The sequence below is a fragment of the Dendrobates tinctorius genome, unplaced genomic scaffold (genome assembly GCF_039654945.1).
Source record: "Dendrobates tinctorius isolate UK_male_01 unplaced genomic scaffold, ASM3965494v1 ptg000129l, whole genome shotgun sequence".
NCBI classification, from domain to species: domain Eukaryota; kingdom Metazoa; phylum Chordata; class Amphibia; order Anura; family Dendrobatidae; genus Dendrobates; species Dendrobates tinctorius.
Genome location: NW_027361797.1, coordinates 1,267,220 through 1,284,914, shown reverse-complemented (window position 1 = coordinate 1,284,914; position 17,695 = coordinate 1,267,220). Strand labels below are relative to the sequence as shown.

The following is a 17,695-nucleotide window of genomic DNA, read 5'->3' as shown; positions in this document are numbered from 1 at the left end:
CCTGCTGGGGATTCAGCTCCCTCTGCTGGGGATTCAGCTCCCTCTGCTGGTGTGATGGCGTTGGACTTCCAAGGTCATTCTGATTACAGCCGGCCTACCCAGTTAGGCAGAGGGGATTCGGATGTCAGTCAGAATTATCTTAGAAGTTTCGCCCCATCGACAGAGTGGACCAGAAAGCAAGCCTCTGCTTTGTAGACGTGACGTCAGCAGCGGCTTCTGCATCCCCGGCAAGACCGGTCAGACCGTTCTGTGCCGGTGATGAACGACGCCATGCACAACAGGCAGGCAAGTTGGAATTACCTGGTTGTTAGTTGTCACCTGGACCCATCCTGTGTGACACGGCCCGCAGGCCGGTAACTAAAACAACAAGACAAGTGGAAGGGAATTGGTTACAACGGTGGGCCCTGCGATAGGGAAAGGGGACGTGGAGACCTCCTGCACTCCCCTGAGTCAGTGTAAGATATTTCCAACATCCAGATGATGGATATCAGACTGTAGCACATATCCATACATATCCAACTCCAGCCAACAACAACGTTTAGTACAGAGTCCCAATCCGGGTTCTCTATTCATCTTTTGTGGATTCAGTGATGGGCAGAGGAGCAGACCTGTATTCCACCAGATGGAGCCATAGTTCCTTCGGCTGTTCCTGAAGAGTGTATCTTTGCAGACGAAGCTAGAGACTTTATACCCGCAGCTCCCATTCAGGACATTCTTCCACAGGATTTGAAGATGGGGGGAAGTGATCATTTATTGTTTGATTGTTCAAATAATCTGCATATTTATCCTAAGTTCTGTAGGTTAGTAACCTACAGTGGGCTGAAGCAATAGGTAATAAGTAGACATTCACAAATTAACATACAAGAGTCAGCGTACAGGTTCATGTGAAACAATGGCTCAATTGATGCCTCCAAGACACTAATAAAGTAATGGAATGATTGCTTTACCTGATTACCAATCTCGTGTCTGGCCTAGATCCAGCCTGCACATCTTCCTCTGACTACTGTCACTGAATGGAAACATTGATTCCTTAAACTGAACACATTCCAAGTGAAATTAGTGCACTAAACTGATGAGCAAGCAAATCTCTAATAAAACACAACAATAAGATAAACTTCACCTGTGCGCCATGCTGGAAAAAGTCTGCATCCCATAGAGCCGTGGATTCCGCTCTACGTGCATTGGTCCAATAGTCTTTAATCCATGGCCAGCTCCTCACAGGGGTTTTTATGATGTTGTTATGCTACATGATCCCTACAGAGTGAAGCAGCACTTGGAAGAAATGAGAGCCGCTGCCTGCTACTCTCGCTTCCTCCAGATGTCAGTTACGTCCAAAGGATGAGAGCGTGAGGCTGCCACTGATTGATTGCAGGGCTCAGGTGATATAGCAATGTGACGCAAGCCCCCCGGAGAGTCTGTGCTGCCATCGCTGGAAGGGTGCCAAAGGTGAGTAGAGGCTGTTATTTTACACGGAGGAATATAGCAATTGAGAATGTGTTGTCCGAGTAGTTGACAAGTCTCGGCATCTCCCCATTCCGAGTCAAGAAGGGTGGGCTATAATGTTTATCCCCCACCATATCGCTGTTGAATGCAAATATGGACTTTGTTATTGTAGCTGTATAGAAAAAATTGGTAACGAAGAGCAGGCGACAGAATAAGGGAAAGGTGACCGTTTATTTCCAGTTCTAGTACTTTACCATAGAAATAGTAGACAACACTGTAAGATATTCTGGTTATGCCTTATTCATAGTTTGCGTGGTCTTAACTAAAAGTTGCTGAAAATGATTTGACAGGTGGAGTTTGTTGTGCATCCATCAATCAATCCAAATGATCCGTTGGTGAAAAGCGCCATTGAGCAAATCCGTTTCCGGATTTCAAATTCGACATCAGGGAATCGGTAAGTGAAAGCAAACTTTATATTGTGAACGATTAGTCAGTAAGAATGCATGAAGATTATGGAAAAAGGAGGTTTGGCTTGAAAGGAATCTATTGCCTGTAAATTATCGTACTTTTCGGACTATAGGACGCATCTTACTAGAAGTCGCACCCCAGATTTATACAGCACAAAATAAAAAAAAAACATATTTCCTACTAACTAAAAATTAGTGATATTGGAGGGGTCAATATCACTAGTATAAATGTACAAAAAAATATAGCCGGGTAATAGATCTATTGTTAATGTGTGTAGCATGTGAACGATACACATATAGCTTTACAGCACTCACATTATGTACAGTCTCTGCAGTGCAAACATACACAGCACTGCTGCATGCATATTACAAGCACACACACAGCACTGCGGAATACACGCACAGTTCTTCTGCATACACACACAGTTCTGCTACATTATCAAACACACACAGCTAAGCTACGTTATCAAATATTGAAATTTCTGCTGACTGATCACATGATTTGAAAAGTCCTTCAGGTATCCAGGACATGCAGGATCCATGCAGCTTTAGTGATTGAGCAGGAGGAGAGAGAACTGTGCTGCTGTGCAGTTCTCTGTAATCGGGAAGGACGCTGTGTCAGTCTTCTGCTTAAACACAGGAAGCTTCCTCCAGACTGGAAGATGCACACATTTTTTGCAGCATTTTTTCTTGCTAAAAAGTGCATTGAGTACTCTGAAAAATATTGTGTACACGAGGGTCAGTGGGTACTATCGTCTGCTTGCCCGGCTGTCTTTAGAAAGACCCCATGGACCAAGACTCATCCCACTGAACGCTCGCTGTCCTTCCTCATGGGCAGAATACCCAGACAACTCAGAGTGAGGGTAAAATAGTGTGGCAATACTTTATTGAGGCACCAGCAGACAATAACCTACTGTATAGAAGAACAGTCCCAGCAAATACACAAAATGGTGCAAATTACACTGACTCACTGGGATTAGAGCAGCTGCGACTTTGGGGTTTCCAGAGCCGACTACCGCCAACAGTGACACCCCGCTTTTGATGGGCACCTAAAGAGAGGAGGTAACGACAAGCTGAGGAAGCAGACATTCCATTGAGGTACGTGGCCAGGTGACCTGATTGTCCAAACCTGGCTTTTCCAAACGTCTCCATGGGGGGCTAGGAGACCTGATTGTCCCAACCTGGCTTCTCCAAACGTCTCCATGGGGCTAGGTGACCTCATCGTCAGAACCTGGCTTCTCCAAACGTCTCCATAGGGCCAGGTGACCTGATGGTCCGAACCTGGCTTCTCCAAATGTCTCCATGGGGGCAGGTGACCTGATTGTCCCAACCTGGCTTTTCCAAGCGTTTCCATAGGGCCAGGTGACCTGATTGTCCCAACCTGGATTCTCCAAATATCTTTGAGGGTTTAGTGAAGGTCAGTGAAGCAGATCTGTATTCCTCCAGCTAGGGTCATGGTACCTTAAGCTGGCATCCTGTAGAATCTGTCTTGGAACAGAGGCAAATCCCCTTTTTATAGTTTACAACTGTCCTTAAGCCATCAAACCAAGATCAGGGGGAAGGTGGGATGAGGTAATCTCTCATTATTCAAGTATTCAATCAATTTGCAGTTTATCCTTCAATGTCTGCAGGTCAACAAGCTTCTTGGACTTTATACCATAGCTAATCAACACTTTAGCGAGCCTTGATTGTGCAATGTCCCTGTCCTCCGAGCAGAGGAGCACAATAAACTGTAGGAGTTGGTATAATAGGTAAACAGCAGCTCTTCAACAATACAACAAACATCAACTCGGGTAAGGCTCATATGAACAATGGCCTATGTCTCCTGACCTACTGAGAAATACGTCTGGCCTGATTCAGAAAAAATGCTGTGTCATCATATGTTATATATCATTAATTGTTGGTCAGGTTTTTACATGATATATTTTTTAAATTGTATTATTATCCTATAGCACTATGTTAAAAAAGCTAATGTTTACATGCAGCAGTCTTTACTCTGGCCACAGAGGCTATCGTTGAGATCACTTTTTTGCAATCATGCCTCATTTTTTTAAAGACAAGAGGATAATAACACCTCTATTCTAAAGTTGGAGGCAGATAACTCAGGACCCACCAATATAATTGATGATGGGAACATTTGATCTCTCTCATCTTCCTGCACATGTCAACAGAGCATGCCCACGACACTCCTATAGAGTTAATGCATGATATGAGTTTTGCTGTGTCTAGTTGTCTGCTATAACACAAATCTCTGGAGTTGCTCATCCAAAAGCTCAGGTACAGTTGATGTACCCCCAATAATGTCAAGAAATTGGGAAAACCTACAAAAAAAATGCAATGATGGTGATAAATTCCCTTTAGAGCAACTTTTTATAGTCTATCGGGATTTTTTTTCTAATGTACACATTGAAGACAGATGACTTTGTTACATGTTATGTGTTGTGTTTCTGTCTCTGGTACATTGTGCAGGTCGCGCTCACCTGTAGGACAGTCAGGACCTGGCAGACCGGAGACTGATGATACATCTAAAGGGAAGCAAAAGGAAAAACGTGGTGCATGTCTGGGTGACACTGCAGAAAATCCACTGAAGCCCACTGACCCAATGGAAGTGACACAGTTAAAAAATTACCATCCTGTTATAGGTATGCTTTTCTGTTTTGTTTTTTTTGTTACTAGAAAACATAAGACTTGTCATCTATAATGCAGTGTAGTAGCATAGGCTGAACATGTGCAGTCCTTACAAGCTCTGGATCGCTCCAGTGCCAAAGCTGCTTCATATAGCACCAATGGAGAGCACAACGTTCAGGCCAGCGCTGCAACAATCCCAATGTTTCCAACTGTAAAGCAGGAGCGCACCGCCCATGGCATGCCGGCATGCTGGGGAGCGGCGTGCTCCTGAAGATTGATGAGAGAAGGTTCAGTGCTTTTCCATTACTGTTCTTGACTTGATGGTTAAGACTCGTATACGCAAAGGAAAATGTCTAAATCAGTACAATATAATTGCAATAGAATGAAAATTATTAACGGTGCCCTGACACATTGCTTGCAAGCTGATTTTGGTGCAGCTGGACAACTATGTAATAGTGTGTGGGATCAGACAATTCTTCCCAACAGCAGATGTCCGGGAGCAAGGACTGGGTATTTTGGATATCAGCTTTGTTCCTGGGGGACAAGCCACTATTCGATGTGTCTGGCTGTGGGTTACTCCCTCCCCATTAATAACACGTGCACACTTGGCTGAGCAGGAGGAACCAAGCTTTCGGGCCACGCTCATGACCATGGCCATTATAAGCCCATAATATAAATCTTCAGACAAATATGTAATATCTATGTTACATGTTTATATCGCTTGTGGAAAATGGATTCTCATGGGAGACCAAGTTATATCTAATGTCCCAATTTTGATTAAAGAATTCTCGTCTTTATAATCCATGAGCAATGTTAGTCTTTGTAAGATGGCCACTGGACAGGTCCTTGAGGGGAGATATGCATCATCGAGGTTGGTAGCTTTGGTGATGTAAGCCTGGGAAAGAAGGCACCAGCACACATATAGTGTGAGAGGGTTGATAGGCGTATCAGGGCCAGGTTTATGAGCAATCAAAGAGATCGGTGGGAATAACAGCTCACATATCCCCACTTCTGGGGCATGGTGTGACAGATAAAATGGAGACCAGTTGTCTCATTCAGTGTCTTTGTCTGGAGGTGTCTACATCTCCAGTGTGATGGTCTTTGCTAAGGACTCAAGAACTGGACACCAATCCAAGTGGGTGAATCTGCAATATTTTGGGGACTATTTTCTTTGTGTTTTCACTTTGTGCTGGAAAAGGCTGTTTTCTTTTTGTTTTGGTTTCCTGAGCGGTTTATGAAGTCTTAATAAAATAGCCTGGACATTTTATTGAAACCGCTTACCATGCCTACCTTAAACGCAGCCGAGTGAGTAGAAAACCTACAGTCTAAAGATGCAGATCTTTCCCAACCTGTCCATCAGCAAGCGGATTGTTAATACTGGTCTTGTATGTAGCTTGTATACTCGCAGAGCACTGACACCAGCTAGTGACATGTGAATGTACTGGTATTAATCTCAGAACCTCGTCAGTTCTGCCGTCACAAATGGAGCTTCAAATGAGAAAAAGCTGTAAATCACAAAAATTACTGAAAAATCTCTGAATACTTCTGAATCACCTTTATAGCTTATTACATACAGCTGACTGTCTCATCTTCAACTATGTGGGGACATCCTGTGGTAATGGTGAACAACTGGTGGCCCACAGATGAGGAGCCCACCCTGATCCAAATGTTCCCATTCTATCTCCTGCTATTTTAATTTTGTAGGAAGCGCTGTCATTTGACCGTGATGTGGCAGCGTCATACGCACACCGGTCAAAAAAGAAATGGGGCTATTATAAGAAAGGTGACTTCAGGGGTGGTGTAGTTTGGGGGAAGTAGACTTCACGGTGTATAGGGATCGTGCAGCTGCTGTGCTGTCTATGGGGTGCATGACTGCCCACGAAGGACAGTGGCTGTCAGCTTAGTGGTTACCACACTATATGGGGGAAGGTCCTGCACTATGGTCGCTCTATTGTAGAAGTGGAGGTGCGCTATAAATTTAATGTGCATGGAGGCAGGCGAGAGCTCAATCCAAAGCCCTGAGAATGGAGTACGTTGACCTCAAAGGATGGGATAATGACTTTACCACTTTTAATGATATTTTTAGAGTCCTACAGTAGTATTCAATATACTATCAGTCCAATATGACCAGAGAGATCACAGGTTTTGGTATAAATTCTAGTACCACATGTCGCACAATTTACCAGTTGGTGCAGTAGATTCTAAGAAAACCCCCAGACTCGGCATTCATAATCTGCAGGTCTTTGAGTCTGTGTATTAGATTAATTGAAAGAGGGTGTTCAATATAATCGGTGTGGAGATCAATTAGTGAGGTCAATCATTAAGAAATTTAATGGTGAAGCCAGGACATGTTGTACATGCATCTCTCCTTGAAAGCCTGAGGAATATGGGTCGTTTGAGACATTGTTCAGAAGAACAGTGTACTTTGATTAAAAAGTTGATTGGAAAAGGTTAAACTTATAAAGTGCAGACAATGATCGGCTGCTCATCTAAAATGATCTCCAATGCTTTACAATGGAAAGCCAAGCCAGAGAGACATGGAAGGAAACAGAAGACTACCATTCTAGTGGATGGAAGAATAGCCAGAATGGCAAAGGCTCAGCCAATGTTCGGCTCCAGGAGGATCACAGACAGTCTCAAGTTACCTGAGGGTACTGTGACAATTAGAAGACGCCTGTGTGACTCTAATCTCCTAGCAAGAAGTCCCCACAAAGTCCCACTGTTTAAAAAAAAAAAACACATGTACTGAAGAGGATACAATTTGCCAAAAAACACATCAGCTGGCCTAAAGAGAAATAGAGAAACATTCTGTGGACTGATGAAAGTAAAATTGTTGTTTTTGGGTCCAAGGGCCGCAGACAGTTCATCAAACGACCGACAAACTCTGCATCCAAGCCACAATACACTCTGAAGAAAGTGAAGCATGGTGGTGGAAGCATCATGATATGGGCATGGTTCTCTTACTATGGTGCCGGACCTATTTACCACATACCAGGGATCATGGACCTGTGGGCATATATTAAAATACTTGAAGAGCTCATGATGCCTTATGCTGAAGAGATTATGCCCTTGAAATGGGTGATTCAACAAGACAACGACGCTGCAAACACCAGTAAATGAGCAAAATCTTGGTTCCAGTCCAACAAAATTGAGGTTATGGAGTGGCCAACCCAATTCCCGGACTTTAACCCGATATAAAACTTGTGGGTGACATCAAAAATGCCGTTTGAGGCAAAGCCAACAGATGCCAAAAATCTGTGGGATGTGATCTAAGCATCCTGGGATGGAATAACAGGTGACCGAAGCCAGACGTTGGGTGACTATGCAACATAGATGTGAAGCAGTTCTAAAAAAAACTGTGGATATACAGCAAAATATTAGGTTAGTGATTCACAGGAGTACTAAATCATCAAAAAAATAGTACATATTGTGAGTATGTGAAGATAAATGCAGACACTGCTATTTTATAGAACAGCCCAATGTTCATTTTTTGTTATTTTCTGTAAACTAGTATAAAGATTTTGTGATTAACTCACAATTTTTAACACACTGCTATTATTTTGAACACTACTGTACCTTTCTTTTCTGCAGTAATATTTTTGTTTTTTCCCCAAACAGTTCCTGGACTTGGACGTACACTTGGGTTTCTTCCCAAAATGCCACGCCTAAAAATAACTCATATGTTCCTATGGTATATTGTATATGGTCATTCGTCCCACAAAACACGGCAGCAGCCCAAAATCCCTGATCCCAACCCCATCACCGAGTGCACTGCTGACCGTGAGACTACAGGGCCACCGGTCAGCTGCCCCACAGACTGCCCACCCACTGCACATCCCAGCAGTACGGCTGATGACATGGTACAGTACGTATCGGACCAAGGAGCCGAGAGCACAGAACAAGGTATTGTGTCACAGCACTTCATTTTTTACATCATTGCTCTACGACTAATCTCCCTCCCTTACTATCATTTTTGGCTTCTCCCCCTTTATATTCATCTTTTTTCGCCTTACTTAATCATACAGAGAACTGGTGAGCAAAGGGGACATAGTTTTTCAAATATTATGCACGTTTTTATGTAACTCCTTACTGACCTATGACGTGCTGGTATGTCATATGTCGGCTCCCTTACTTTGATGCGGGCTCAGAAACTGAACCCACTGAGCCTTCATGTTTCCTGACAGATGATGGCTGTATGATACAGCCATGAATGGAGCAAAGCTGCTCCTGCAGCTGTTAATCTGTTCGATTACACTGTCAATCTGTGACTCCTGCACTTACAGTTCACGTCCCATCTGCTGTAGACCCCGATGCTTGTCATGGCGTTAATCCTGTGAAGGCCAGCTCATGACTGGTGTTCATAGATCGTGCTTTTTGCTATATGTAGAAATGCTGTAGTATTGCTGTACATAACACAAGCTATCAGACAATCACAGGTTCAAGTCTCCTTAAGGGACCAACAAATACAGTAAAAATTGATATTTTGAAAAATATGGAAAAATAAAAAAATTTCCAATCACCCCCCCCCCCCCCCCTTTCCCCCGTTAACAATGACCGGAAAAAAAATACACGTGTATCTCCACATTTGTAAAATATAACGTTTTTTAACCCGATCGATTAAACTGCTTTGGGAGAAAAAAAATCAAAAATGCAGATTTTCAGTTTTTTGGCTAACAGAACAGCGCAAAAAAATAGCAATGAGAGGCAAAAACAAAAGCACAAAAATGGAAAATCGCCTGGTCGGAAAGGGGGTAAAGTTCCTGTTATATTGTCGTTGTTATTTTGGTGCAGCACGGTCTAGTAGAAGGCATCCTCTGAGAGACCCCCATGGGGCGTCAGTCTCGACTGTGGAGATTGAGATTCCGGTCCCTGGATTTAGTACCACCCAGAATGCCCACCGTAGAATAGAAGTACATTTCTTATACTGCACCGCTGCTCTTGAATGATACGTTGTGGGAATGCGTCATCTTACCTCCAAGACATTTTCTATCACATTGCTTCTTTTCCAGTCTATGTTGATGAAGTGTCGTGGCTGAGGTGTGTGCCACCTGCTACAATACACTCTGAATTTGGACCAGGCTGGGTCCTCGTCAAAGATTTACTTCTCTGTCTACCACTCTCCATCTTCATTCAGATAGTCCAAGTCAGCTACAAGGTAAAGTCCATCACGGGAATAATAGTGGACCAGCTGCTGGGTTACGATGTGTAATACCATGATTATAAATCTGCAAATCCCACTAGTGGAAGGCAGCCATTAGAGGGGACATAAGAACCTGCAGTTGGTCTTCTTTGTCAGGAATAATCTTCTGGAGGGTGGGTGGGTCGTAGCACTGGAGTCTGCCCATAGGTGAATGCTGGTGGAAGCCTTCTGGATCAGTATGTCATCCCACATTGGGGAAGGATGCATTTGGCTTTAAAGGTTTTGCATCTGATTTTTTTTTTTTTTCAACTAACTGCTCAATCTTTTGCCAACTTTTCGATGTCTTATTCACTTGAACAACATACAGCTACGACATTTGGGTACCCAAAAGAAACCTGAATTTATGTCTAATAATTTAGGGCCTGATTCGTAGTTCTATAGGTTGAAAAATGACCAATGTCCATCAAGTTCAACCATTCACCAATTATCCATTCTTTGTCAGTAAATTATCAAAGCTTTCACTTCAGAATTCTGGTCTAAATGCTTTAAAAAGTCACAAAATTTAGGTGCAACTCTGAGCTTTCACGCCAGTTTCTCCCAGCTGCACCAAAATGAACTGAGCTGGGGCAGGATGGGTACTCTGCATGGACGTGACGCTAATTCTTGACGAGGTGTGGTGTTCCGTACTCCAGAAATCTCACTTCAGTTCCTGACTTAAGAGGGAGATTCCTGGTGTAGCGTATGGAAGCGCACAAGACGCCACTTGTTTGATATTCAAGATTCATGAAAACACATACACCTCTTCAAGAGTCAGGAGCGTCAGACTCCAGCACGCCCCCTCATCAAGACCGGCATGTGCAACGCCTTGATGAACTGGACCCATGGTGTAATTATTTGTACCTCTTGAAACTTCAGTCTCCTTCAAAGATCTCTCCATTCGTAGCCCGGCAAGTGTCTCGATCGGGGATGAGAGGCGAGGCTGCAGCTTGTTTCATGCCCATTTTCTCCTTTAAAATTTGCCAGTAGGAAATTCATGAATTCCCAGATAACTCCATGAGTTCATCAATGGTTCAATGGCAGCAGATCTTCCAGAATGGCTTGTTGAGCTTTCATCACATTTCATCAGTTCGGCGGTCAATTGTAATAATAAATAAAATATAGGCAAATGATAAAACAACTCTTGAAAGAAAAAAATCACTAAAGGTAAACTCCACCCTCCCCAACAACGTCGGCTGCGAACTGACTCAGAAAGGTATTGCAGACATGCACCTGGCAGCAGAAACCCAAAGACAGTGTCTGTTTTTTGGGGGTACCCCCTCGTGTATCAGTAAAGCTATGTTCGCAAAGTATTAAATTTTCGATGGCTTATGTGATTTTAATCTTAAATAAAGCAGAATTTACACTTTTACTGTTATAGCTATGTATCGATTACTGATAAAGAATTTGGGAGCGCGCACACAAGCAATTTTGTGTGTTTTTTTTTTTTAAAGTTTAGAATATTTTCTTGCAGAACATAATGATTTTCTTCTATATTTTTTAGGTTGACGACCTTGATGACTATTTAAATGATCCAATTAAAAAGCACACGTTGATCAGGTACCTGCCCCGATCAATACGACAGCAGCTGCTGTATAAAAGGTGCGTGGGAACTTTCTTTGCGCCGAAATGTGGACATTTGGTTTGAAAATCTTCTGCCCAAGTTAATTGAATACAATTACTGCTAAAAAAAAGTGTCATCCTGCACATGGAGAGGGGACGAATAGTATTCATCTCTCTCACTTTCTTATGGCTGTCCTCTTTCTTTTTCTTTAGGAGATACGTCTTCTCAGTGTTTCAGGGGCTACAGAAACTAAACTGGATGGGTCTACTGCAGTTCGGGCCAACTGAAAAATTTCAAGACAAAGATCAGGTAGGTTAGCATTTCAGTCTGTGTGAATATGCTTTACATATGTGAGCTGGATAACGGCAGCTTACTTTACATATATACATATACATACATCTGATGAAACAAGTATTGACGACGTCACTAATTTTCTAATTAAATATTTTTCTAAATGTACTATCATGAAATTCTCACCAGATGTCGGTAACAACCCATCCAATCCACAAAATCAAATAAATCAAACCATAGCTGTCCATAAATGATGTGTAATAATGAGAAATGACGCAGAGAAAAGTGTTGAATACTTGGAGAAAAAGAGGTGCAAAAAGCAATGGAAAATCATGACGCCAGCAGAAATCTATCAGTAATTAGAAAGCAATCCTGCCACTTAGTGAAAAATCATATCATCTGGTTCAAGTCATGGCCTATAAAAAGGTGTCTCATTACCAAAGTGCCACACAAGAAACATCTCATGATGGGTAAAACCAGTGAGCTGTCTCAAGACCTTTGCAATCTTATTGTTGCAAAACATACTGATGGCATCGGTTACACAGGAATTTCAAAACTTCTGAAGGTTACAGTGAGCACTGTTGGGGCCGATAATCCGGAAGTGTAAAGAAAATAATTTCACCATAAACCGGCAACAACCAGGTGCTCCCGGCAAGATTTCAGATAGAGGAGTGAAAAGAATTATCAGACGAGTTGTACAAGAGCCAAGGACCACCTGCGGAGAACTACAGAAAGACCTACAATCCGGTACAATTGTTTCAAAGAAGACAATAAAGCCCCCGTTACACACTGCGATATCGCTAGCAATATCGCTGTAAAGTCACCGATTTTGTGACATAGCAGTGATATTGATAGCGATATCGCTGCATGTGATACTTGCCTCCGACCGGCTCCCCCGCTGGTTATCGCTGGTCGCGCGAGAAGGTCCTGGATCATTTCTCGTCGTCCGCTTCCTGTGGCGCTTCCTGCTGTGACGACGAGCGACGCATGGACGCGGGCGGGAGGACGTCAGGATCGCCGCGTCTGACAGGTAAGTAGCGACCCCCAACCCCTGTGATGTCGCTGGTGAGATCTGCCTGTGTGGCAGCTCACTAGCGACCACATAGCGATGCACCAGCGATCCATATCGTTGTCGGGATCGCTGGTGCATCGCTATGTGTATTCTAGTCTGGTCAGATGATGACAAAATTGAACTCTTTTGATGCCATAATACACACCATGTTTGGAGGCCAAAGTCAGCTAGTTTCTCCATACAGAAGCGTCTTAAAGCTGTCATCACCAACCAAGGTGCATTGCCGAACAGGCTATCCCTGCATGTGTTGAGGCTGTTGAACAGCTGCGAGACATGCAGTCGCAGGGACTGGAACGTATTTTTCAAGCATGCCGAAAACACTTGGTTAGCACATGAGCATGCTGGGATAACACCTTATCTGAGCACATTTGCCCATCAGTAATGTGGACTAAAAGTATTTTAAAATTTAACCTTTATTTTTTTTTTTGTTTAAAAAACTATAGTCGTCTCCACTGTCTTTTTTGCAGTCTATCCACTATGGCCTTGCACTTTGCCCAGATAATAATTTTCTGTCTTTATTGTACTGAATCAGATGTAGCCCTGAGTGTGATCTACAGCTCTGGCAAAAATTAAGAGACCACTGCAAAATGTTCAGTTTGTCTGATTTTTGTCTTTATAGGTAAGTTTTTGAGTAAAATGTAAATTGCTCTTTTGTTCTATAAACTACATGTAGTGAAACCTCCACCAGAGGGAGCTGGTGAGGGAAGAGAGGTTATACACTAAGAGCAGCAACCCTGAGCAACAGCACAGGTGCCACAGGTAACGAGCGAGAATAGTCAGACGAACCGAGTCAGAAACTAACAGGAGCAGACGTACCAGAAGGAGCAGCAATACACGTAGTCAAAATACCGAAGCCGAGAGTCAGAAAGCCAGAACATGAGCACAGGGTCCAAAACGTGAGACGAAATACGTGGTCGGGGTACAAGCCAGGGAGTCAGATGCCAGAGAGGGAACGTAACAGCAGAAAGGAATACCAAGAGACGGGGTCAGAAATCAGTCCGGGTCATACACGTGAATATCAGTCCAAGGCAGGAGGATCACCAGGGTACAAGGCAGGGCTGTGGAGTCGGAGTCGTGGAGTCGGAGTCGGTGCTCATTTTGGTGGAGTCGGAGTTGGAGTCGGTATAAAATGGACCGACTCCGACTCCTAAAATATATAATAAATTGGGTACAGTAATTCAATGCAGGATGTGCTGAATATTTTTTCATAGGAGTTTGGGAAAGTTATGAAATGTCCTATAAATGGCTGTTCTATTCCTGATCTAAGGCTACATTCACACACAGCGTTTTTCCTGTGTTTTTTGAGGATACGTTTTTCAGCTGCAAAAGCTGATCATCTTTTTAAAAAAACGCATCACCTGAAAGGTTTTTGAGCTCATAGATAATGTTTTCAATAGCAAAAGCAGATTAGAAATCTGCTCTATCCATTTATCCATATCTGTCTATCCATATCGTATCTGTACCAAAAAGAATGAAAACCGGGTAGTACACCAATATATATTCTGTTCTATCTAAATATCTTGATTATGGGATCATAAAAATGATTAAATGTCTGAGGTTCACATTGTACTACAATAAATTTTTCACTTAAATATAAGCAATATGTGTGGGAGTCGGAGTCGGAGTCGTGGAGTCGGAGTTGGAGTCGGAGTCGGTGTAAGAGAAATTGAGGAGTCGGAGTCGGAGTTGCAGGTTTGGCTTACCGACTCCACAGCCCTGGTACAAGGGTCAGCGGCTCTAAACTGCAAGCTTGAGCTATCACTAACACTGGTCAGTAGGCTGTGAGGGATTGAAATAGCCCAGCTAGCTCCAGAACGAGGCTGAGGAGATTAACCCCCGCATGACCAGTCCGGAGTGAAGACAGCAGAAGATAAACTCCGGACTGGACCATGACAGTACCCCCTCTCAATGGGGGGCCACTGGACCCCCAGGCTTCCCTGGATGACGAGCGTGAAAGGCCCGGACCAACCGATCCGCATGGACCGAACGCGCCGGCACCCATGACCGATCCTCAGGACCGTATCCTTTCCATTGGACCAAGTACTGAAGTGAACGACGGAGCATACGAGAATCCACCACCTGTTCCACCTCGTACTCGGCCTGCCCATCTACCATAACAGGCGGCGGGTGCGAGGGAGACTCATCAGAGGAAGGCACCGATGGCTTCAGAAGCGCTTTATGGAACACATTAGGAATCCGTAATGACGGAGGCAACTGCAGGCGCAAGACCACCACAGGATTAATCACCTCTAAAATCTCATACGGACCAATAAACTTGGGACCCAACTTAGCAGAGGGAATTCTCAGCCTTATGTTTTTGGTGGATAACCATACCTTATCCCCCACCTGATAAGTCGGCCCCACCGAGCGTCGTTTATCTGCAAAAAACTTATATTTGCCCTGAGCCTCCCCAATGTTTCTCTGAACTTCCCTCCAAACCTCCTCCAACCGCAAAAAGGCTGAATCAGCCCCTGGACACTCCGAATCTAGTCTGGAGAATTCACCAAAATGAGGGTGAAACCCATAGTTGCAGAAGAAAGGAGAAGTACCAGTAGACTGATTGACACGATTATTGAAGGCGAATTCCGCCATAGGTATCATAGAGCACCAATCATCCTGTCTGGATGTGACAAGACACCGCAGGATCTGCTCTAAAGACTGATTGGTCCTTTCAGTCTCACCATTGGTCTCGGGATGGTAGGCCGATGAAAAGGTCAGACTGATGCCCAGCCTTTTACAAAAAGCTCTCCAGAATTTTGACACGAATTGCACCCCTCTATCAGACACCACACTGACAGGCACACCATGCAACCGAATCACATGCTCAATGAATAGCTTAGATAGAGTCTCAGCATTAGGAAGGCCCGTTAAGGGTACAAAATGTGCTTTTTTACTGAACCTATCCACAACTACCCAGATCATGGTTTTGCCATTAGAGGGTGGGAGATCGGTGATAAAATCCATGGACAGGTGAGTCCACGGTCTATCCGGAATTGGCAGTGGCACCAATTCCCCGGCCGGCCGGTTGTGGGAGGCTTTAGCACGGGCACAAGTTTCACAGGAGGACACAAAACCAGTGACGTCAGAAGTCAACGAGGGCCACCAGAACAGCCTAGTGATGGCTTTACGAGTGGCCGAGATTCCTGGATGCCCACTCAGAGCCGAGTCGTGGAACTCTCGAAGCACCCTTAACCGATACTGGACAGGCACAAAGAGCTTATTTTCAGGTATGGATGGGGGAGCTAGAGATTGGGCCTCACGAATCTCCTGCTCCAATCTCTGGGACACCAAGGCCACCACCACCCCGCGCTGAAGAATGGAGGAAGGAGGCTCCGGAGGCGATACCGGATCTAGGCTGCGAGACAAGGCATCCGCCTTCACATTCTTGGAACCTGGTCTGAAAGTGATGGAAAACTGAAATCGGGAAAAAAAAAGTGACCACCTTGCCTGTCTCGGAGTCAGACGTTTGGCGGATTCGATGTAAGACAGATTCTTGTGATCTGTAATGACAGTGATACGATGGACAGCTCCCTCCAAAAAATGTCGCCATTCCTCAAATGCCAACTTGATGGCCAACAATTCCCTGTTACCAATATCGTAATTCCATTCAGCAGAGGAAAATTTTTTTAGAAAAGAAGGCACAGGGTCTTAAGTTAGTTAATGTGGTGGGCCCCTGGGACAACACAGCCCCCACTCCCACCTCAGAGGCATCCACTTCTACGATGAATGGTTTAGACAAGTCAGGTTGCACTAGTACCGGAGCAGTCATGAAACGCCTTGATGAATTTTCTGTAATAATTTGTGGAACCCAGAAATCGCTGAAGACCCTTGAGATCTCTGGGTTGCACCCAATCCACAATGGCCTGTACCTTCCTAGGGTCCATACGAAACCCCTCAGCGGACAGGATGACCCCTAGAAAGGACGCTTCTTGAGTAAAAAATGAACACTTCTCCAATTTGGCAAAGAGTGAGTTCTCCCTGAGCCTCTGGAGAACCGCATGAAGATGACCCATATGACTTTGTCTATCAGAAGAATATATAAGTATATCATCAAGATAAACAACTACAAAACGTCCAATAAAATCAGAAAAAACATGGTTAATGAAATTCTGGAATACCGCTGGTGCGGTAGTCAAACCGAAGGGCATAACCAAATTTTCAAACAGACCCTCAGAGGTGAGAAACGCAGTTTTCCATTCATCCCCCTCCCGCATACGGATGAAATTGTATGCTCCCCTGAGGTCCAACTTAGAGAACCACCTGGCCCCCGACAATTGATTATACAAATCAGGTATCAGTGGGAGAGGATAAGCGTTTCTTATGGTTATTTTATTCAGTTCTCGAAAATCGAGGCATGGGCGTAAACCACCATCCTTCTTTTTTACAAAAAAGAACCCCGCTGCCACGGGAGAGACAGATGGCAGTATATGCCCTTTACGGAGGCTCTCAGAGATATACTCCTTCATAGCAGCCCGCTCAGGGCCGGAGAGATTGTACAGCCGGGCTTTGGGCAATTTGGCACCGGGAACAAGATCCACGGCACAATCGAATGGGTGGTGTGGTGGTAGAACCTCAGCCTCTTTTTCGGAGAACACATCCTTAAAACCCTTTAGGTACTCCGGAATACCCTCCAGGTTGACGGATGACATAGACACAGTAAAAACACAATTTTCCATCACGTCGCCATCTCCTCTCTTTCTCCTGGGGGTTGGTGGCTCCCACCTCCATAGGTTCAGATGGAAGCAAAACATCAGGGTTAGCAGGGAAAAACGGAACCCCTCGCTGAGTAACACCTCTCTCCCGCAGTCTCCGATCCATACGGATAGCCTGAGTCATAGCCTCCTCCAATGAACTGGGAGGTGGATGGAGAGCCAGAGCGTCCTTCAAGCAATCCGACAGTCCCTTCCTGAACAGACATCTCAGTGCAGAGTCGTCCCAGGACACCTCAGTGGACCATCGACGGAATTCGGAGCTGTACCATTCGGCTGAGTGCTTCCCTTGCCCCGGACCCAAAATAGTGTCCTCTGCCACCCTAACACGGTCCGGTTCATCAT

General features: G+C 44.4%; 2 protein-coding genes across 2 annotated transcripts in view; one reads left to right on the top strand and one right to left on the bottom strand.

Moving 5' to 3' along the window:
* SNRNP25 (small nuclear ribonucleoprotein U11/U12 subunit 25) overlaps positions 1 to 17,695 on the bottom strand; it is a 121,032-nt gene that overhangs the window by 5,342 nt on the left and 97,995 nt on the right. The gene's annotated exons all lie outside the window — the stretch shown is intronic.
* GTF3C1 (general transcription factor IIIC subunit 1) overlaps positions 1 to 17,695 on the top strand; it is a 91,463-nt gene that overhangs the window by 28,976 nt on the left and 44,792 nt on the right. The window contains exons 13-18 of the mRNA XM_073542764.1: positions 1,794 to 1,897; positions 4,380 to 4,552; positions 8,157 to 8,441; positions 9,548 to 9,693; positions 11,219 to 11,316; positions 11,491 to 11,587. Coding sequence (XP_073398865.1) covers positions 1,794 to 1,897; positions 4,380 to 4,552; positions 8,157 to 8,441; positions 9,548 to 9,693; positions 11,219 to 11,316; positions 11,491 to 11,587 — 903 coding nt within the window. The remainder of the gene's footprint in view (positions 1 to 1,793; positions 1,898 to 4,379; positions 4,553 to 8,156; positions 8,442 to 9,547; positions 9,694 to 11,218; positions 11,317 to 11,490; positions 11,588 to 17,695) is intronic.